This window comes from Cyprinus carpio, chromosome A23 (assembly GCF_018340385.1).
Source record: "Cyprinus carpio isolate SPL01 chromosome A23, ASM1834038v1, whole genome shotgun sequence".
Taxonomy (NCBI): Eukaryota; Metazoa; Chordata; class Actinopteri; order Cypriniformes; family Cyprinidae; genus Cyprinus; species Cyprinus carpio.
The window spans coordinates 14316560-14339652 of record NC_056594.1 but is presented as its reverse complement, the minus strand read 5'-3'; the positions used below and the strand labels follow the sequence as shown (position 1 = coordinate 14339652).

The window sequence follows — 23093 nt, the reverse complement described above, 5'->3', positions numbered from 1 at the left end:
AAGATATATATCATAAGGGTATTTTTTTTTTAATTGAGATTTATACATAAATTCTGAAAGCTGAATAAATAAGCATTCCATTGGTGTATGGTTTGTTAGGATAGGACAATATTTGGCTGAGATACAACTATTTGCAAATCTGGAATCTGAGGGTGCAAAAAAATCTAAATATTGAGAAATAAAGTTGTCCAAATGAAGTTCTTAGCAATGCATATTATTAATCAAAAATAAAAAAAAGTTTTAATATATTATAGTAGGAAATTTACAAAATATCTTCATGGAACATGATCTTTACTTAATGTCCTAATGATTTTTTGGCATAAAAGAAAAATTGATAATTTTGACCCCGCTTTTGTATTTTTGGATATTGATTTATTTGTAATACATATTATTTTTACTGGTTTTGTTTTCTTGGTTTATTTATATAGCTTTTTAATATTATAATGTATTTTTTATATTATTATATTATTATTATTATTACAAAGTGGCAAAAAAATGCACACTAAACACCCAAAAATAGTACACCATTAAGTAAAGTATATACTATATACTATGATTTGGGATGCACTTAAACCTGATCTTACTTTGGAAGCAAACTGGAATTCAGCCTAGGTCTGATTGAAAGCGTGAATGAATGCACAAAAATAAGCAAACCTTGATTGAACTCTCTCACCTCTGGCTGTGAGTGGTCATCAGTGGGGACCTGGCTGGGCAGGTGAAGAGAGGGCAAAGATGTGTTACAGGTGCGCAGGCTGGGCAGTTTGTGTCGGTCGATAGATGCTGAGGAGTGGGGCCTCAGACCAGCAACTGCTGCCAGAGGAGGCTTCATGCTACGACCCAAACTGTTGCTCTTGCTCTCCCTTCTCTGGTACTCTATGGGTGACTGCAAGGCTGGAACACACACAAAACAAAACTGAGTCATATTTAATTTGACACAAACAAAAACATTTTGAGGGACAGATTTACAGTTGAAAATTATTTTCTAGTTCATGTTCACAACTAACGTTTTGTCCACTGGAAATTTGTGAAGTTGAATTTTCAATGTTTTGACATTCAATGCTTGATACTATGGAACCCAGTTTGACATTGAACAGACTGTCCTTTTATCCTTCATACCTTTCTGTTTATGTCATTTAAATATGGCAGCTACTTTGACTAAAGTTTGAAGGTCTCACCATTTAGGAAATTGCGTTGAGTCTCCAGTATTTGGCTCACGTCACTGACCCAAGCCTTGCAGATGTCCTGCAATGAAGAGTGCAAGACAAAACGCACTGTGCTGCCATCAGCCCCCCGAGACGTCAGGGCAAAACGATTCGGGTCACCATCTACACACGCCTCCAAACCCAGACAACTTATCTGAAAGGAAAAGCAAACATACTGCGTAATACAGAAACCTTACATGATAATAACTTCTATGAAAATAACGAAAGGGGAAACTCACCTTAATACTGTTCTTAAAAATATATCCAGGTATAGAGAATCCTTTTTTTCTGTCTATTGGCTCACTGAAGATGACAAGCTGTTCAAATAGGAAGACCCGTCTCTCTTTAGCACGGGAAAGAATGCTGCTGTCCTGTTCTGTGACTGAGAATGTGTCTTGTTGGAGAAGTTTTCCTTGTGCCGTGATCTTCCCTATAAAAAGAGAAAATGTGGTTTTAGGGCAAGGATTTTCAAACCCTTTTGGAAAATATGATGATACCCTTCTGAGGGACCCCCTTTTTAAAGTATAAATCTAACTGTGTGTTTGTGTGTGTACCTGGTATTCCCTATGTTGTGGGGACCAAATGTCCCCACAAGGATAGTATTACCAGTAATTTTTGACCTTGTGGGGACTTTTTTTTTTTTTTTTTTTTTTTTGGTTCCCATGATGAAAACAGCTTATAAATCATACAGAATTAAGTTTTTTGAAAATCTAAAATAGCAAAAAGTTTTGTCTGAGGGGTAGGTTTAGGGTAAGGGTATAGAAAATATTTTGTGTGGTATCAAAACCATTACACCTATGGAATTACCCATATACTCTATGTTATGATAAAAATAAAATTAGTAAGTTTTTCAGACCCTCTTGCACTCCCTTGCAGACCCATGTTTGAAAACCCCTGCTTTAGGGGATCAGAGTCCCTCCCAGTATTTCCACAGACCGACAGCTTTAAACCACAGCCTGCGTCTGGCGCCATACCTCAAAGCCTTGCAGCCGACCCACGTTCATCATGTCATTGCAGCGCTTCGGAACAAAACACATCACCTCCACTGCTTTCTGTTACAGAGTGAAAGAAAGACAGAGCGTAAGAAGTAGAAGGACAGAATACAAGAAAGATGTGTGGAAACTGACCTCAATTTCTTACTAAAGCCTATGAGCAAGAACAGTATTACTGATTTCTGGCTCAAACTGACACCAAAGGAAAGAAAAAAAAGCATGTTGGCATGGCCAATGAATCACACAATGTTCCATGGTGGGATTATGTGTTTCTGGTCTTGACAAATAAAACTTGAATAATAATTACGGTGTCTCATACCTCCAGCTCTTCAGTGTCCATCCCAGCCTTTGTGTAGTACTTGAGGAAATCCTGTCACGAGACACAAAACGTGAGCTCTAGAATGTTCTATTTTAGCATCAGGGTCTATTTGTACTAATGGCTTTTTGTGTGTGGAAACTAATTAAGTGTATTTTGTGCAGTAAGCTGGCAGATACTTGAACTGTATGTGGGTGACTCTACAATTACAAAGCATCTAAGAAAAACCATTGAGATTTCAGTTCAATTTAACGATACGACAGCTGGCAACATTTTACTACTATTCTTCCATAAACTTCAGATATGTTGTGAATAGTAACAGGTCTGTGGTGTTACTGTGAAAAAAATTAAACACCAAAGGCATCAGCATACAAAGAATGCAATGTCTTCTTAAGCAGTGATTAGCAACCAGAGCAGAATATAAGAATGTATAATGTATAATAGTATAATATATAATATAATAATAGTTTGGGGTCAAGAAATTTGTTTTTAAAAGAAATTAATACTTTTATTATGCAAGGACACATTAAATTGTTCAAAAGTGACAGTAAAGACATTTTACAATGTTAAAGAAAATTATATTTTAAATAAACACTGTTGTTTGAACTTTCTATTCATCAATGAATCCTAAAAATGACTAAATGCATCATGGTTTCCACAAAAAACATTAAACTGCACAACTGTTTTTTAACATTAATAATAATACTACATATTTCTCAGGCACCAAATCAGCATATTAGAATTATTTCTGAAGGATCATGTGACACTGAAGACTGGAGTAATGGCAGCTGAAAATTCAGCTTTGCCATCACAGGAATAAACTAAAATATATTAAAAGCAAAACAGTTATTTAAATTGTAATAATAGCTTACAGTATTACCGTTTTTACTGTATTTTTCATCAAATAAATGCTAGCTTGGTAAGTAAAAAAAGTTCTTTCAAACATTTCTTATCGGTCCCAAACTTTTGAATAGTAGTGTATATAAAACATAAATCACTGAAAGTACTGTTTACACATTAATTTAATTCTATATAAAATTAGAATATATAAAAATATTGCTCAATTTAAAATGAAATTGTCAACATACAAAGTGTGGAATTTTTTTTCACTCTTAAAATCAAATACATCTCCATCAATATTTTGATAATAAGCTAATATTCTAGTTTTATTTATGAATGTGGAATTGCTTAGACATGGTCCACAAAACTCCTAATTGAATGAGCCATGAGTGCATAAGAATGTGTGTGATGTGTGTTTGTGTATGTCTTGTTTCACCTTCAGAAGCAGCTGGTACTTCATGATCCTCTGCACAGGTTTGATGAGCAGGTCATTCAGCTGCAGCCGGTGACCCAGCTGCTGTTTCAGTTCCTGCACACAAACACACACAAACATTCACCTGATCTGACTGATTCCTTTATGCAGAAAGAGAGAAAAACAGCATTGTTTATTTTGTTCTTTTTCTTCAGTTTGAATACTGTGTGCCGTATAAAATGGTGTACCTATTTCATTAGCGAAAAATGCATTATGCAAATGAAGCTTATTGCAATTAATATTTTATACTTTTAACATCTTGACACATCATATGAGCTGACTGCCAAAATTAAGACCAAAATTAGGTTTTAAAACAAATTATTTTTTAAAAATGGTAGCTAGGTAACATGTACTGAATTTTAATTTCACATACTAAATATATATATATATATATATATATATATATATATATATATATATATATATATATATATATACTAATATATATATATATATATATAGTAGCAGTATACAGTACATACCGCAAAGTATGCAATAAGCTTATGGACTGACGTGCTGGTATTCCACCCCAAACATAGCCAAACACTCTCCATGATCCATTATCCCATAATGCCCCACAATCTCAATCTATAAAACCTAAAGTAATGCCTTCTATCAAACCTCTAAATGTTTTGGCACAGCATTGAGAAGAATCCATTAAGTGTCAAACTTTTTGACCAAGCATCTCCCTGTTTTGTCTGTTCCAAGAATTGACAGGTCAGTTGGGACCTTCATGCTCCCTGTGCGATTATTACACACACACACACACACACACACACACACACACACACACACACACACACACACACACACACACACACACACAGTACAAATGGAAAGAGAGCGAGAATGTCTACCTTGAGATATGAACACAGATGTGCTTGCATGATAAAACTGTCCCTTCCACTTAACCTGAGCATCTTTGAGGATTCCACTAGTGTGTATGCACGTGTTTGTGTAGTTGCACTTCACATGCACTTACCTCAAAGTATGTCTCGATGTATTCTGACACGATGTGCTCAGACTTAGGTTTGTTCTGACAATATACCACATACATGTGAAGCCGTCTTTCCTGTGGTTTGTACAAACAGAGAGGGCAGATTGAATTAGCTCAGCAGAGTAGTAATAGAGTGAAGTATTTACTTATATTTAGTTATATTTATATATTTAGTTTAGTTAAGTTATACCAAGTAGTAGTAGTTGCATAAGAAGACTTTGGACATTTAAGCCACATTAAAAATGTGTGAATTTTGTTCAAATTATAAAACAATATATAGAAATAGCAACTTCATACAGCCACTAAAAATCAATTTAGTTAGATAAAAATCATTGCAGTTAGATCTGGCAAAAGCTCTATAATCATTTGTTTACAGAAACCATTTAGTTTGAAAATTAGTATCTAATGTAATTACATTCAGATATTTGTAAGTGTGCCTTAAGTGTCAGAAAGTGTTTTTTTGGGGGGGACAATGTTTACTATATATACACCCATTAAAGTACAATCCAATGTCCAGAAATCCTATTAGTAAAGTAAACGTTGCCAATGAGAAGAAACAGTAACTGTTATGGAAATACATCAAAGACATTTAAGAAAAAAAAGATATATTTCTTGAGAATTGATAAATTGGTCACTACTGGTAGTTTATCTTTTCTAAATTCTTTTTTCCTGATCCTACACGTAAACACAGCTAGAGAGAGACAGGGAGCAGTGGACATGTATCACGACAGGTGATTCAATGGAAACGTTCAAGCTGCTGTAAGTGTTTAAGTAAGTTTGAAACTGACACTGCCTACAGTATAAGAACAGCATACTGTACTGTGACGCATAGAGAGAGAGATTACACAACTCTTGTGGAGGAGCATGAGCAGAAGGCCATGTATAATTCAGCCCAATTATCCGCAATGTAATCAGAGCCCATTCTCTCTCTTTCGCTCTCTCTCACTCACACACACACACACCACACACACACACACACACACACACACACTGCATTCAGGTAGTAGGACGTTACAACTGGACACTACCTAGCACACACACAGAAATAAACACTATAATATACACACAGAATGAGTTGCCTAGAGACAGGCCGACTGGGTAGACGTCAAAGCATTAATGGTTCTGACAAAAACTTGTAAAAGCCACATATGGACACTGCACAAAATTCATTTCATAATCAGGATTTTTGTTCTTTACATCCTTAAAACATGATAATATTTGTTATCAGAAATTTTTGAAGTGAAGTGTGGGCAAGTATGGTGACCCATAATTGGAATTTGTGCTCTGCATTTATTGCACACACACAGTAGAGAACACAAGCAGCAGTGGGGCACCCATGTTGCTGCGGCACCTGGAGAGCAGTTGGGGGTTCAGTTCCTTGCTCAAGGGTCTCATCTCAGGGGCTGTTTACATGACAACATTTTCAGCCAAAAACAGGAAACTTTTTATGCATTTTGCCTGTTCGTTTACACAACAACAGCGTTTTGGGGACTGAAAATGCATATTTTTGAAAACGGGTTTCAAAGTGCAAGTTTTTGAACACCGAAAACGGCAATCTTTGAAAATGGTGACATCACACGCATGCATAGTACGTCTTAGGTATGTAGGCATGCGCAGGATTTGTCGATTTTAAAGGCAAGAGAGAAAAAAATAAACAACAATGGCAGAGTACATGGTACTGTTGTTGCTGCTCAAGAGTTTGCTAATGTGTGGATTTACTTCACCAATATTACTATTAACAGCAGAGACGCATCATATACAACATATAATCGTCACTTTCCTACAGGTACTGTTTACTAACAAGGTGACAGCGCCAACTACTGGCCTGGCATACATAATACAGCATTTTTGACCATTTTGCTGATATGTGTAAACACAAATCGTTTTGAAAACATTGTCGTGTATATGTGAAACTTTTTAAAAACGCAAGGGAAAAACTTTTTTGACTACATCGTTGACGTGTAAATGTAGCCCCAGTCATGGTATTGAGGGTGGAAGAGAACGCTGGTTATTAACTCCATATTATATTAATGTCTTATGAATGAACACAAAAATGATGAATGAACACAAATTACGAAAGGACAATGTGACATTTAAAGTAAATAACACATTAATAATTTTTTTTAAATTAGTTTATTATTAGTTCATGACAACTAATGCATTAACTGATGTTAACAAATATAACCTTAATATAAACTCACTAATTTGCTTAATTTATGCTTAAAACTAGGAAAATAATAATAATTACTACTAATAATAATGAGTCAAAATTGTTGACTCAAAATTTAGCTTCAGGTATTTTGTAATTTGTGTTATTTGTTTGGTTATTTTTTACTGGAAAACAGCAAAACATACTAATTCAGATTTTTATTTGTATTTTTTTCAGTGCAGTGACATGTACTTATAAGACTGTTGAAGTCCAGCTGAAGGATTTTGCAACCCATTGTCTTAATTTATCTACGTTACACATCAATGAATGGAAGTTGGAAAGTCCTGACATAACTTTGGTGTCTAACAACTTTGTTATGTAGTGTATGAGTTAAAAGGGGGGGTGAGAGCAGAGAGTGAGGAAATTAGAGAGAGAGATGGGGGAAGGTCTTGTTTGTGAAAGGAAAAAAGACAGACTGGGGGACAGTCTGGCCCTCACTCACCCTCCATTACTTTTTCTCATTACCAACCAATTTCCCACTATGCTTGTTTCACAGTTTGACTCAACCTTTAGATTTTTGTTCTAAGTTTCTTTATTCCTTTCAAGTCTTTTTAAGTTATTACCCAAAGGGCTCAGACTCATTAAACGGTAGAAAGGACAAACGCTGACAGATGCTAATTCGTACATTAACTCAGTGCTTTTCATTTAAGCAAAACGCTTTGATACACCACCAAAACTTGTATCACAGCATGTGGTAGCTTTTAACAAATTACTGCAAAGTACTTACACAACTGTAAATCTGTGAATTTTAGTTTTTAACGTGTACTCCTGTATTGTGTAGTGTATTTATGTGTGTATGTCCATAGCGTAGGACTGAACTGAACTCTAGAAATAGACACGGTGTGTAATGCTGCAGTGTTATCAAAGGACGTAGCTGTGGTTGTTGTTCCTCCTCTTACTTTTCCCGCCTCTTCTTCCCTTGTGGTTGTGAGCCAATGGACACAACACAAGCAAACACACACAGACTCAAATGGGCCATATCAGTAACAGGGTGTCTGCGGGTGGACAGAAATAGAGTGGAATGATGGGAGAATAAATGGGGTGTTAAAATGGGCGTGCATGTTAAAAACCCCTGTGTTTTCTCAGCTCTGTTAACTCAGTGCATCAGAAGTTCTGCTCAACCTTGCTAGAAACAGACAGACAGATGAAAGACAGAATAATAGACAGACTTACATGTTTGATAAAAAGTTGGGCCAGTCGTTCAGGTTCAGCCACACATTTCTCCAGCTCACCCAGGAAATAACTGAGATCAGAACAGAGGGGAGAATCAGACATTCAGTGTTTGATAAAAATAGGGGGGAATATGTGGTATCTGCATGAATTTATTTAATCTGATTTTTTTAAATTAAATAGATTTTTAGGAAAAGCTGAGTTGAATTGAGTATGATGTGATTTGAAGGTTTAGAAATATACTGAAATATACTAAAAGAATTGTCAGAATTGTGATATATACACAGGCACAAACACAGATAAACCTACTCTCTATGCCATTCGTAGATCTGATGAATATTCCCGAAAATTATTTTGTCTTTTCCCTTCATATCTTCTGGAACTCCTTTTGCATTCATAGTGGCCATGTAGCCCTTTGAGAGACAGAACATGATGAAAAAACACTCTTTTATTATTAAATCCGAGGCATTTCTACTGTGATCACTCTCATAAAAAATGTAGATTGCGCATATTCCAAATATTTGAAATCCAGGCACCATTACTTTGATTTATACTGTGATCAGTATTACAGCTGGGTGGAATTCAGGTCAGTTGATGCATCAAATCTAATTCTACAGTGATTAAATGCTCTGAAATGCATTTGAGTCATTCTAAGATTACAGGGAAATTGATAGCATTCCATAACAGAGTTGATAAAATCCACATGTGATTTGTTAATAGATATTTTAAGCTCACCTCCACAATAAGTCCTAGATCAGCTACATACAGCTTTTCTGTCTCTATCAACTCTTTCAGAACATACCTGCAGAAGAAAGGAGGCCAGCCTTCATTGGTTTCATCAAGTTATTCAATACATTAACAATATCTGACAGCTCAAAACATGTGCGGTGAGTAATACTGGGTATAATATTAGCAGAGTTCTGACTGTCACAGCATATTAATAACATGCAAGCTAATTGTGGACCACATGAAGGGTCCACTATATTGAAACGTGTGAATATTCCTGCTGGAAAATCAGTTTATGATGGTAGCTGTGTTTTAGAACATATAGCTGGTTTCTAGCTACACTAAGATGGCCATTAATTGGTCCAAATCTTTACTTGGATTAAGATGATCTTTAGCTAGTCTCTAGCTAGTTAATATGGTCATTAGCTGGTCCAAGATGGTCATTAGCTGGACTAAAATTATGTTTAGCTGGATCCATAAAACAGTTTGACCTGTATGGCACTGGTATCTGGTTCTATTTAGTTGGTCCAAGCTGGTCATTAGCTCATCTAAGATTATCTTTAGCTATTTAAGATGGTTTTTAACTGGTCTAGCAGCTATCATCTTTCAAAAATCAGTTTGACCTGTTATGGCCAGCTGGTAGCCGGTTTCTGGCTAGTTAAGATGGTCAATAACTGGTCACAGTTGTTCATTAGCTCATCTAAGATGGTCATTAGCTGGTCTAAGATTATCTGTAGTTGGTTAAGATGCTCTTTAGCTGGTCTACCAGCTACCATGTCCTACGTTATCTGCTGGAACGCAACTCTCTCGTGAATGCGTGTGTGGAGCCGTGTGGAGTACTTTTATGATGGATGGATGCACTTTTTTAAGCTCCAAAATCTTGACCCCCATTCACTGCCATTATAATGCTTGGAAGAGCATATTATAATATAACTCTGATTGTATTTGTTTTTGATATTTATTTTACAAAAACATATGGTTTCTTTAGGGTTGTTATTTATTCGTTTAATTTTTATTTTTTTTTTTATTATCCCTTTAAACTGGATTTTCCATCAGGGATGATGTGACTGTGGTGTACTGATAAACATCTGATGCTTGCTCTTTTAAATACTGCAACTGAAATCTCAAAGTAATACCACATCAAAAAGATTTAAATGAAGCATTTCTGTTACATAAACAGTCTAAAATAAGAATTTCCTATGTTACTAAACACAAGTTGCAAATAAAGGAGATTTCTCACACACATGCTTTTTTCTAAGGCACTCCTCCGATCTTCTTCGCTGTCTATGGTGGCTGATGATTGGCTGGAGTTGTCATCCATCAACGCTGAGCACATGTCATCAGCCTGTAGGCTGGTGCATTGGGTAATCTGCAGACACAGAGCAGGATAACTGTGAATATGAGACATAATGCTGAAATGTTATTCACTCCAGGGATGGCTGCAGGGACAGAGAGGAACAATACAGAGGAGAGAGAGCCGATTGGAAGATATGAGCTGTTGTAATAGCTCAGGTTGCCTAGGTGACAGGAATGGAGCACGCTGGGTCTGCTGGTGACAGTGACTGAATGATAACAGGAATTCAGCAATTACCAATAATCATGACACCAACAAGACAGAGTAGATGTACTACCCTGACTTTCAATGCCACTGACCCCATGAAGTCACAATGTTCTCACAGAAACTCAAGTCAAATTGTTTTGGTTGATATGGACCATTGTTTTAGTAGACGACACCACAGTTGTTTAATATTTGAGACGGAAAGAGGAAGTCTGAAGACGTCCTGTCTTTGTTAATGTGTTTGTTAACCACATCAGAGGTAAAACTAGGACATAAACTATGCTATAAATCCTCACACTTTGTCACGTCCCTCACACTTGTTTGTAGTCATGCTTGTTAAGGATTTCTACAAGCATCAATATCTCAAAAGTATCTTTTACCACAGCATTTGTGCTACAGAGATTAATAATACGTCAAATCCTGAAACTTGTTGTGAAATGGTGTTCTTTTACAACTTACTTACAATTTTTGCCTAATGAAAGATAAAACCGGACTGCTATGTGCAACCGCATAGCATTGTGCTAAAATCACACAGATATGTTCCACACTCACAAGTGATTTAATACTGAACAAATTAACTTTTTATTTCATAAAATCAAACAGCTTTGGTGACCATTAGCTTTTATTGTATGGTCAAACGAAAAAAAAAAAAAAACACATGTTGACTTTCATACAGGTTTGAATTTGGAACAGTGTTGCTATAAATGAAAACTTTTACCTTTTTTTATGTTTACTGGAAAAACTGAAATAAAATAAGTAAAAAAATATATTAGATGAAAAACTTAGCATACTTAGCCTTGGCCACTAAATGAAAATTAAATTACTAAAATTACAAAAACTGACAAAAATGAAGTAATTAATAAATTAAAGCTAAATCAAAATATATATATAAAACAAAACTAATAAAAATTACAAATGCACATAAAATTACTAAAAACATAACATAAATAAATAGAATAATAATAAAATGACACTGGTTTAGAATGACATGAGGGTGAATGAATTTTCATTTTTGGAGGAACTATCCCTTTAAGAAAATATTTAGCATATTAATTTAGCTATTTGATTCCCAGAATGTAGGCAAAACTGCACCCACAAACACAGTGGGTTTGGTGTTTGTCATCTAACTGATGCGGAACGCTCTGTGTGGCGTAAAATATTATGCATCACCACTGCTGTATGACAAAATCAGTGGTGATTTTATGTACATCAACAGACATATTACCATTTTGTTAGAATCAAAAACATCTCTACAAACAATAACAAAAAAACAATCATGCCCATTTATTGTGTTTCCCTGCTTCTTAAATGCACTAAAGGCCAGATAAGATCTGCCCTTTAACCAAAGCTGTTTAGCTGTTTGGTTAACATCACAGTCACCTGCATCACTTTATCTTCATTATGGTCTCTCGCTCTTTCTCTCATACACATAATACCACTAACATCACCATCCTCCTCAAAGCAAGGATTCCTATACTCAGAGCTTGTGATGGAGAGCATATCTCTATCCATTTATTATGTTATCGCTTTTTTCCAGTTTGTTTGTTAACAGGAGCTTTACAAAGCAATTATTTTGCTTATAAAGATGTTATTGTGTTGTGTGTGAGAAACATGTGGAGATGTTTTTTTGTTGTGTATGTGGATTACAATGAACGGAAGTTCCTTGCATCATTTGATCATTTATTCAACCTCATGTCGCTCCATATCTGTGTGATTTTCTTTCTTCCGTGGAACACAAAAAGACACCTTTTGTATAATATGTACTGGTTGCTCTTTTCCATTCACTTACAATAAAAAGGGCCAGATTATCCAGATCTTCAAGATGACACAAAACCATCATAAAGTGGTTCAAATCACTACATGCACTAAATTCCAAGTTTTCTGAAGCCAGACAATTGCTTTGTTGGAAAAGAGAGACAGCAATTTTAGCCATTACTCACTGAAAATCTTGATATCTGTTCTAGATCTCCTTGCTACATTCATAGTAGAAAACTGTGAACAAATGTTTCTTTCGAATCATATCTTTCAATGAATCAGTACACAAAACCAGTCTAAATGAAAAATTGGCTTTTGAGTTAAATTCACTGAATCAAATATTCAGTTGCAGCAGTTAGCACTTCTGTAATTAACATCTTAGATTTCAGAATGTTTTACATACAAAGCTACAGCATGGTTTTGGACGATCTGAAATATGCATTAGTATTTGAGTCCATTAATTTTTATGATACTTTGCATTCTTTATGAAGCTTTCAAGCATCAGTCATCATTCATTGGAAATGCATGAAAAAGAATGGCCAAAGAAAGTAAGATTTTATTTCTATTGGTATTTACATTTTTTTTTTTTTTAAATGTATTTATTTCTGTGACGGCAAAGCTATATTTTCAGCAACCATTACTCAAGTTTTCACTGCCACATGATCCTTCAGAAATTCTAATATGCTGATTTGGTGCTAAAGAAAGATCATTGTCAATGATGAAAACATTTGTGCTGCTTAATGTCCTGGCTGAACAAAAATATTAGTTTCTTTAAAAAATAAAATCCAAACTTACAGACCCCAAACTGCTGAACGGTTGTGTAAATCATGTGTATAATGTGTTGTATTGCTCCATCGTGCTGTGTTGTAGTCCAGCTTTACGCCCCATACTTAGCTGATGTGTTCGTGCCGTCAAGCTTGTCTGAGTATTGTATTACACTGTTGTGTTGTTTTCTGGTGCGGGTGGTGTTTGTGTGTTTTAGAGCAGTGCGATTACTCCTGCCTGGCTCACAGGTCTACTCAGATCATTTCCAGATGTTTTTTTGGCACAGCCAGCAGTAGAACCCCAATTCTTGCACTTTACCCTTTTTTTATCTGCCCAGCTTGTTTTCCAACCAGAAGCCCAGAGACTTTACGTGCACCTTTAATAAAAAGCAAGATCATAATAGTTGTTGTTTTTCTACAGGAAATTGTTAAAGTTAGCTCGAGCAAAGCGAGGTAATCCAAACTTCTTTTCCCCTGCTTTTTATGCAGGGTACACGGGGACTCGAGTTATAGTTATATAATGAGTGGTTCCTCGTTCAAAGTGCTGTGTCAGACCTCCATTTGTGTGGGGAATAAAACAAAACACCCAGTTTTATAAACATGTGCTGCGTTCCTCTGTCCGGGAGACAGGCAGGATCCGAGGAGTGCTTACATATTCATTCAGGAATTTTCCATTAGCCAACAAATAATAAACTCACGCTGGATCCCCACAGCAAATGTTTCTGTGTCAGGTACAAAGTAGGGTGTCAGCTGAGCTGAATCAGAGACAGAAATGACTGAAATAAACTACATCTCAGCCTCACCATGGAGAGAGGCAGGAAATTACAGAGTAATGCAGAACACTGAAGAGCAACACCAATACCAAGTTATTAAACCCAACATAAACTGCAAAATGTTTGTCTTGTCGTCTAGTAAAAAATACGTAAACATCTATGTAAGACAAAAATACCTGTTTTGTGGGGGAGGGGGGTGAAATTACGGTTTGACACAAAAAATATAATACAGCACTGTTTCCAACATCTATAATAATAAGAAATGTTTCTTGAGCAGCAAATCAACATAATAGAATGATTACTGCAGCATCATGTGACACTGAAGAAAATTCCAATGCCATCAAAGGAATTAAGTACATTAAGTACATTATATTAAAAATATATTCAAATAGAAAACCTCCGTTGTAAATTGTAATAGTATTTCACACATCTACAGTTTTTACTGTATTTTTAATCAAAAAATGCAGTCTTGATGAGCATAACGGACTTCTTTCAAATGAAAAATAAATCTTACAGACCAGAAAGTAGTGTAATTTGAAAAGACTAGAATAATATAACTTACATGTCTAGAGTTCAAGCTGTTTTTATAATAAATTCATTTCCGATTATAATCACAGTGCTTGAGATGTCAGCCTCCTCCCCTTGTTGTTTTGCACCTCTGGTCATAATTACCATCATCACTCACATTCTGATGGAATGATGGAATAAAATGATGAATGTTACCGCATTTAGCCATCAATTTGGATGTATATTCACTCTCTTCTGGATATTGTGGTTGTCTGTCTGTGTGTGTGTGTGTGTGTGTGTGTGTGTGTGTGTGTGTGTGTGTGTGTGTGTGTGTGTGTGTGTGTGTTGTGCACAGTGTTTTGTATTAATTTATGTGTTCTGGCTCAGATAGTGTACATGCAAAAATATACAGTAGGGTACATAATGTAAGAGCACATTGAAAATCTGAGATTAATTTAGTACTAGAAAGAAGAGGATAGAAAAAAGAGATTCATATTAAAGCTCCAGTTTAATTTTCACTGAAATTGTTATATTGATAATATATGCTACTGTTTAGTTTTGGGTCAGTGAGTTTTTTTTTTTTTAAGAAATTAATATTTTTATTCAGGAAGGATGCATTACCAATGATAAAAAGTGACAGCAAATACATTTATAATATTGCAAAAGATTTTTAGTTTAAATAAATTCTTTTCTTTGGAACTTTGTATTCATCAATGAATCCTGAAAAGAGTTTCCACAAAAATATTAAGCAGCACAACTGTTTTCAACATTGATGATAATAAGAAATGTTTCTTAAGTGTCAAATCAGTTCAAGAATCAGCTTTGTCATCACAGGAATAAATTACATTTTAAAATATATTAATTTATTAATATAATATAGTATATTAATATATTACTATATTACAGTTTTTACTGTATTTTGATTAAATAAATTCAGCCTGGGTAGGCATAAAAGACGTATATATATATATATATATATATAAAAAAAAACGTAATGACCTCTTTTGAATGGCGGAGTAATTTGTTATATAAAAATGTATTAAAATAGAAAATACAAAATAGAAGTCTTTTGGACCCGACTTTACAAGAAGAACATATGAAGAAGTTTGTTTTATCAATGTGTGTTTTCACTTTTAAAGGTTCAACCTGTGGAAGAGAGCCTGGAAACAAATGACCCCTCAGTCAAATGACCATCTGGCCTCTCTCACCCTCTGTGTGGATATAAACACATCAAACCACTTTGTGCAAGCTGACAAAAAGCCCCTAAGTCCCTTATAACCTCCTTACTTGATTTCTCTTTCCCATAGTCATTCTTACTAAGAGACTCTGTTTAGTTGCCTCAGCTTCAGACGCCATGCCCAGAGACTTTTGATGGACAGTATGAAGTCTGAAATTCTGATGTTCAAAGGTTTAATTTGAAATACATGAAGAAGCAGGCGGACAAGATACTTGATCACACCTACAGTGACCCCAAAAAGCATCTAGATAAATAAAAATATCAGAATTATATCAAGTTTAAATTAATTCTTTAAACATCAAATTTAAAGAATGAGCACATGTACACTTTTTGAAAACTTGAACTGAATTGAGCTTGATGATGATATTGTTGTCTTTTGTAAAGCTGCTTTAGAGCTGAATCGAAATTGTCATAACTGATGAATTTTGCAACATCGACACTGTAATTAAACTGAAATGAATCAACATCAATCTGACACGAGCTGAATAATTTGCTATTGATTCTGTTACCTTTCAGTTTATTACCATGGAACCGCTTTGAAACAATCTATATTGTACTGTACAAAGCGCTATATATATATATATATATATATATATATATATATATATATATATATATATATATATATATATATATGATATATGATATATATATACATAAAGGTGACTTAACTTTTCAAGCAAAATACTTGACAAAAATTATAAAAAAGTAAGTGTATGGTTCACAAAGCATTCAAAATGAAGCCAAAAGTCTGATTCTGTCAATCTGACTTACTTGTGTTTGTCCTAGTGTGGTGGATCCCTGTGGAGAGTCCGAATGAAGGCTGTAGGACTCCTGGACGCCTGGATTGCAGTCATCAAGAGCAGGCAGGCCATCTCTCCACTCCTGCACACACACCAACACACAATACTGCTTAAAAAGAACCAGAAACCACCACCTTTCAGACACATACTCAGGTCAAAATAAAGCTGACCCATAATTCTTCTTTCTGTGTGACCATGACAAGTGAGTGTGTTAGAGGGTCACAACGATTAAAGGTCACACTGAACAGGTCATTCAGACAGAGGTGAACCACAGGGCTCTAGCAAGCAGTTGGGTGCACAGTGTGTTGCAATTCACACGCCGTAATGAAAAACAGAGCAACACCTGTAGTGTGATATTGTGAGAGACAGATTAAAAACAAGAAGGCTTGTTGATACTCTTTATGAAAAATATTAAGTATGCACTGTAATGGAAGTGTTATTTATGGAAGTGTTATTTTCGTATCATAGTGTTATTTTCATATTATAGTTTTGAATTTGGTTTTATTTTTATCTTTTTTTGTTTTCACTTTTAACTAATTTTAGCTAAAGTTTTAGTAATTTTGTTAAGTTTTTTTAATATGTATATGCAGTTTTTATTTATTGTTATTTATTAATTTTAGCTAATTTAGTTTTTGAGAATTGCTGTCTATTATAGTTTTTGTAAATATTTTGAATTAGATTTTATTCTTATATTTTCTGTTAAACTTTCAGTTTAGTTAACGTTTAAGTGATTTTGTTTTGTGTTTTTGTCATTTTTATTAGTTTTGTCTTTGTGATGTCTATATAGTTTAAATTTTTTTTTTTTTTTCTATTTTAGAACAATTTTTTTTTTTTTTTTTTTTTTTTGCCTGATTAATGATAAAAAAAATATTGATAGCCAATCAGAATCCACCAGACTTTAAAATCTCAGGCAATTAAAGCAGCAGGCGACATTTTAGTTATTACTGTCCATTTTTTTAAGGAAAATAATACACATCAAACAGTTTTTCTCACCAGCTCTTTGTCTATGACTGGCAGGATGGTGAATTGCTTCTCTGTTTGTGGGCTGCCCAGGTCTTGGCTGCTCCTGGCAGGTGGAGGTGGGGGTTTGTCCTCCAGTCTGCGGACCTGCCGCTCTCCCTTGGCTGTTCCGGTCGCCCCGGCGCTCAGCTTACGCACTGGATTGGTCAGCCATTTCTTCAGGGTGCTGACAGAGCGACGGGAGCCTGGGGAGTTTGGGGCTGAACTGCCCGAAGCCTGGGGTGGGAGAGAGGCCACTGAGGTGGAGATACTGCCCTCACTGCCAGCGGCTGAGTATGAGTCTGTACAGACAGAGAGAGGGAAGAAAGAGAGAGAGAGAGGGAAAAGGAATTAAGTTGGGAATAACCATCTGAAAGGACGACAGCAGAGGGAAAACAAAATAAATCTGTCTTATACATAAACACACTCTACATAAACACACTATAACACTAAATATGGCCCATAGCTGCAGCATTGTGAAGCATTTTTCCCATCTCAGGCTTCAGGCCTGTGACTAGTTTCTTCAGCTACAGGCACTTTTGACCCTGTGGACTTTCAAATACATTACTGTTTGAAAATTTAGGGTTAATTTTTTTATGTTTTTGAAAGAAGTATCTTATGCTCAACAAGGCTGCATTTATTTGATTAAAAAAGCAAACAGTAAAGTAGTAGCTAGTAATAAAAATGATAATAATTGTTTTCTCTATTTTAATATATTTTAAAAAGCAATTTATTCCTGTAATGTCAAAGCTGAATTTTCAGCAGTCATCACTCTAGTATTCAGTGTCACACGATCCTTCAGAATTTTTTCTAATATGTTGATTTGGTGTTCAAGAATTATTTCTTATTATTATCAATGTTGAAAACAGTTGTATTGTGCATTATATCTCATTATTAGTTCCATAAAACCTAAGTAACTAATCACATTTAGTCTAAATCAATATAAAAGGAGTTTATTGTGCATCAACTGGTTTAGACAATGACAGATAATCTTTCTGCTGGGCAGAGAGTGCATCTTTATGAAGCAAAAGGATGCACTAAATGAAAGGCATACAATTATAGTTTATGGATAAACACTTTAATTGAGATGTTTTTAGAAGATAATGTACTGATTAATAATATTAATATCATTGTGAATAAAACATATTCATCAACACTAGTATGAGGGAAAGAATAAAATAGCGTGCATATGCACCTGTTGTGAGTCCAATGGAAATTCTGCGTGAGAATCTTTAAAAGGGTCATATGATGCAATTTTAAATTTTCCTTACTCTTTGGAGTGTTACAAGCTCTTGGTGCATTAAGAAGATCTGTAAAGTTGCAAAGACTAAAGTCTCAAATCCAAAGAGATATTCTTTATCAAAGTTAAGACTCTGCCACGCCTACCTAAAATGGCTCATTCTAACACGCCCCCACATATCTACATCACTATGTGGAAATATTTGCGTAATGCCGCCCAAATGTTCAGGCAAAGAAAGGCAGCGTGGTTTCAGTAACCGCAGTTAGTGTTGAAGCAGCCATGTCAGGGAGATGCTGTGTGTATCTAGGCGAAAGCAAAAGCACTTTATTTGGCCTTCCGTAAGTAGATGCATTTAGGAATCTTTAAGATTACTTGCAAAAGAACAGCAACGCATTTTATGAACGACCGTTTCGTGAACCTAGGAGAGGAGATAATTCAGACTTGCTATGACAATATGCAATTATTAAAGTATTTGCTATTGACTGTTCAAATGTAGAGTTTTGCTTGTGTGTGTGTGTGTGTGTGCGCGCGTGCACAGTCACACAGTGAAGTCAGCTGTCTTAACCGTCCGTGGCTTGTGTACCGCAAACACATACGAGCATCATCACTGTGTTTGTCATGCGACTCCATTTCCCTTTCGGGCTTGAACAGATGGTAAATCTAAGGACATTAACTGTCTTTACATTTATTTTGAAAGATGAAGCTCGCGATTATGGAAAGGGGTGTTACATTTCCGACGAGTGCTTGTGGTGTTCGGCCAATCACAATGCACTGGGTCAGTTGGCCAATCAGAGCAGACTGTGCTTGTCAGAAGGAGGGACTTTGTAGAAAATGATGCGTTTGAGAGAGGCGGGGCATAGAGGACCTACAATAATGTACAGTATTTGAAAAATAATGTGTTTTTTGAACATTAAAGCATGTCAACATATTCTGTTACACCAAATACACAAAATAATGATCTTTAAAAAAAGCATCTTATGACCACTTTAAGTACGCAACTTGCACGCTGTCATTACTGAATGCATGTGAGTGTGTTAGTATATGACCCGTGCAGACAGACCTTGTGCCGCACATCTCAGTTAGTCCCACATGAGGACTTCTCAAACTGGTTTAATGCAGACACTGAGAAGCTACACTGGTTAGCCAAGCTGTCGGGTAACCCTAGAGAATTAAATATAGACCCCGCCCCAAAGTCAAGGCTCAGGCTGAGATTGCGGTGCTGGTGTCAGAGGGACCCTGGGAAAAGAAGGGGGGGGGGCGATGTGCACAGGAAGCACACTTTAATCCTTGTCCACAGGAAGGTCACCAGCTTTTTTTGTTTCTCTCTCTATGTTAAGAATTGTTTATAAATGACTTCTATGCACTATCACGCCGACCACTACTCTCTTCCTGACCCAGAACAGTGGCTGTCTGAGGTTATCAGTGCCAGCATGGACAGCATTCGCATGTTTCAGTCTCTCACTCATCTAATCCAGCCCCTGTTTGACCCCTTGATTCAGCCGAACACAGCCTGACAGGACGGCACAAACACACACACACTTTGCCCAGAGACATGAGGTGTGTCAGTACCTGCTACATATCATTGCTAAAACAACATTTAATTATTTAATTTATCTAACAGTAATTGTGATGTTAAGCTTTAGTTTCCCCTTTTAAATGTTATTTCAACAGACTGAAAACTCAGTAGGCAGATTTAATCACAAATTAGACATGGATTTTTTTAGCGTGAAATGTGATTAACATTGGTTTTCATTACAGCAAAAACAAACAATAAAACAAATTAAAATAAACAACTATCCGAAATACTAGGAGGATATTTTTGAGTCTTTAATGCACATCCAGAAAAGTTTTGCAAGTCAAAACAATATTTTTCTTTATCTTTTTGAATCTCAATCAAGTTTTGCTCTCAGAGAGTAAAACTTGATTGAGACTTGAAAATATTTAAGGGGAAAAAAGTCTCGGACTTGTATGGACTTGTATCCCAGAAACGGCATTTGACGGTTTACAGGTAAAATGTCTTGATGCACTTATTACAAATACCCAATTCTCGGTTCACAAGATGTTAATTGACGTACTGGAGTGATTTGGATTACTTGTGGATGATTGTAATGTTTATATTAGCAATCTGGACTCATTCTGACATCACCCATTCACTGCAGAGGATCCATTGGTGAACAAGTGATGCTACAGTAAGTAATAGTTTCGATGAAGAAAACTCATATACATCTTGGATGACCCTTAAATAAATTTTCAACAAATTATATTGACTATGCCTAAAGAAAAAATTTGTGTAAGAAAAATGTTTCTAACAAACAAAAAATATTTGAAAAGCAAAATAAATAAATAAAAATAAAAAAAGGTTACATTTTTGGTACTTTTTTTTTTTTTTTTTGCATGCAGCTAAGCTTGTAAAACTTTTTTATGCATAATAAAGACACAAAAACAATGTTACAAAATACACTATTGTACTGTATACACTAATCAGAGAATATTTGTCTAAGGGACTCGAGACACAAGCTATTAAAATGGCCTTCGGGTCTATCAGACTCCAGACAGAACAGAGAACGCAGAGGTCCGACTAATTTATTAAGCTAATGTTTTGTGTAGCAGAACTGACCTAGAATTTGTGCTGATACACAGAGAAACAACCCCTGTCGAGATCTAATCCATAAACTTTCCACTTTCGTTGGGGAATAATCAGTGTAATAATGGAGCTGACCTCAACCCAAATGGAATTCAGCAGAACCTAATGTGGAAGGATTATAACTCTTATTGCTGGCTAAACAGCAGGGCAAACTGCTTTCCTGATACCGTGCTGTTGTGTTCTCAGAGGGGAACAGTTCTCTGTGTGAGCCACATGCCAGACTGTTCCTCCTGCGTCTCCACACGGGGCAAAAAATGAGGAATGGTTTCATTCCACACTCAGTATGGACCCGACGGATTAAGAAAGAGTGGCAGATATGAAAAAGCAAAAACCAATTCATTACCCTGTTTTGTTTTTTAAAACAGGGAACTGAATGTTATCAGGAACTAAAGGCTGTTGGGAACCGGCAGTCACTGCTTACCATATCCTCCACAAATCAGCGGTGACACCCACATGAAACAATGCGTTATCCATCACTATATCCCACATGCAGTTTTAAAAGCCCAGGCATTTGTTGAAGTAACGTGATGCAATGCAGAAGATCATGCAAATGGAAACCCAAGGTTTTTTGAAAAACTATAACGCACACATTGTAGAGTGACGCTGAAATTGCAGGAAGAGATGCTCCATTTTGATTGCTGGTAAACAGAAAAGCTGAATTGATTTAAAAGCTGCTATGCTTAAGTGCTGGTGGTGTGCATAGAGAGATCTGACTGAGTGCTCAACACATTAGGATTAATTTTCCTAAATAGCTAAATAGCTTCAGTGAAGGGGAAACTAGAGAAAATATATCATGAGATTTCTTTATGCAATATTCTTTAAATCTGCATATGTGCACTGTAATTAAACAGTACACCCTATGTATTTTTTTCCAGAATATACAGTAAGTTTTTCATAGGAGAAAAAAAAATTACAAATGAGATCTCATAAATATCTCAGCTGTTTTTGAGATTAAATTGAGTGCAATAGAAGTAGTAAATCTCAGATTTTTGTGCTGACAAAAAGATCCTAGTAATCTCACTCTCCTCCAGAGATGAGAGAGATGCCAGCACTTTTCAGAGATTCACAAAATGTCAAAGTCTGCAAAGAAAAATACTTTTTAATTAATCTCATTAATTTCTTCTGAAACCAATTAGTCCTAGCTGTGCTATTTACACATCTGAGATTGTTGTATGCTGTTAATTGTTTGTTATTTTTACCAAAAATTAAAAACTAATTATTCAATTATTAAAAATCTTTTTTTGGTAATTAAAATGATGAAAAACTAATACAATTAATTTTGGTAATTGAAATAGAGATTACATATAAATATTAGATAAAATAAAATAAAGTGTTAAAATTACTTAAACCTAAAGTGAAATAAAACTTACATTTATATTTACATTTAATCATTTAGCAGACGCTTTTATCCAAAGCGACTTACAAATGAAAACAATAGAAGCAATCAGACCAACGAGAGAACAACAACAGTATACAAGAGCCATGACAAGTCTCAGTTAGTCTAGCACAGAACTCGTAGCAAGGATTTTTTTTTTTTTTTCCAAGAATAGGATAGACAATAAAAGAAAAGGTGACAAGTCTCCCTCATGCCGGTCAAGTGCTGGTGAAAAAGATGAGTCTTTAGATGTTTTTTTGAAAATGAGTTAAGACTCGGATGTTCGAATTGAGATTGGAAGGTCATTCCACCAGCTGGGCACAGTCCAGGAAAAGGTCTGTGAGAGTGATTTTGAACCTCTTTGGGATGGCACCACAAGCCTCCGTTCACTTGCAGAACGCAAGCTTCTGGAGGCCACATAAGTTTGAACTAGTGAGTTTAGGTATATTGGTGCCATGCCAATGTTGTTATTTTAGGTATGTTTGTGCAACTTGAATTTGATGCGAGCAGCTAC

General features: G+C 35.6%; 1 protein-coding gene across 3 annotated transcripts in view; it reads right to left on the bottom strand.

Moving 5' to 3' along the window:
• Positions 1–23093, bottom strand: part of LOC109064087 (rho guanine nucleotide exchange factor 25-like) — a 70685-nt gene that overhangs the window by 4356 nt on the left and 43236 nt on the right. For 2 of the 3 annotated variants that reach the window (XR_006153321.1, XM_042713279.1), the window contains 13 exons: positions 17315–17622; positions 16293–16403; positions 10169–10293; positions 8934–9000; positions 8508–8611; positions 8202–8271; positions 4805–4894; positions 3787–3879; positions 2514–2564; positions 2177–2254; positions 1442–1633; positions 1176–1356; positions 674–891 (listed from right to left, as the gene is read on the bottom strand). Coding sequence is in view for 2 of the 3 variants with exons in the window: in XM_042713279.1 (XP_042569213.1) it covers positions 674–891; positions 1176–1356; positions 1442–1633; positions 2177–2254; positions 2514–2564; positions 3787–3879; positions 4805–4894; positions 8202–8271; positions 8508–8611; positions 8934–9000; positions 10169–10293; positions 16293–16403; positions 17315–17622 (1688 nt within the window). In the remaining variant the exon portion in view is untranslated. Of the gene's footprint in view, positions 1–673; positions 892–1175; positions 1357–1441; positions 1634–2175; positions 2255–2513; positions 2565–3786; positions 3880–4804; positions 4895–8201; positions 8272–8507; positions 8612–8933; positions 9001–10168; positions 10294–16292; positions 16404–17314; positions 17623–23093 lie in introns of all 3 variants that reach the window. The other variant, XM_042713278.1, reaches the window with a different exon arrangement.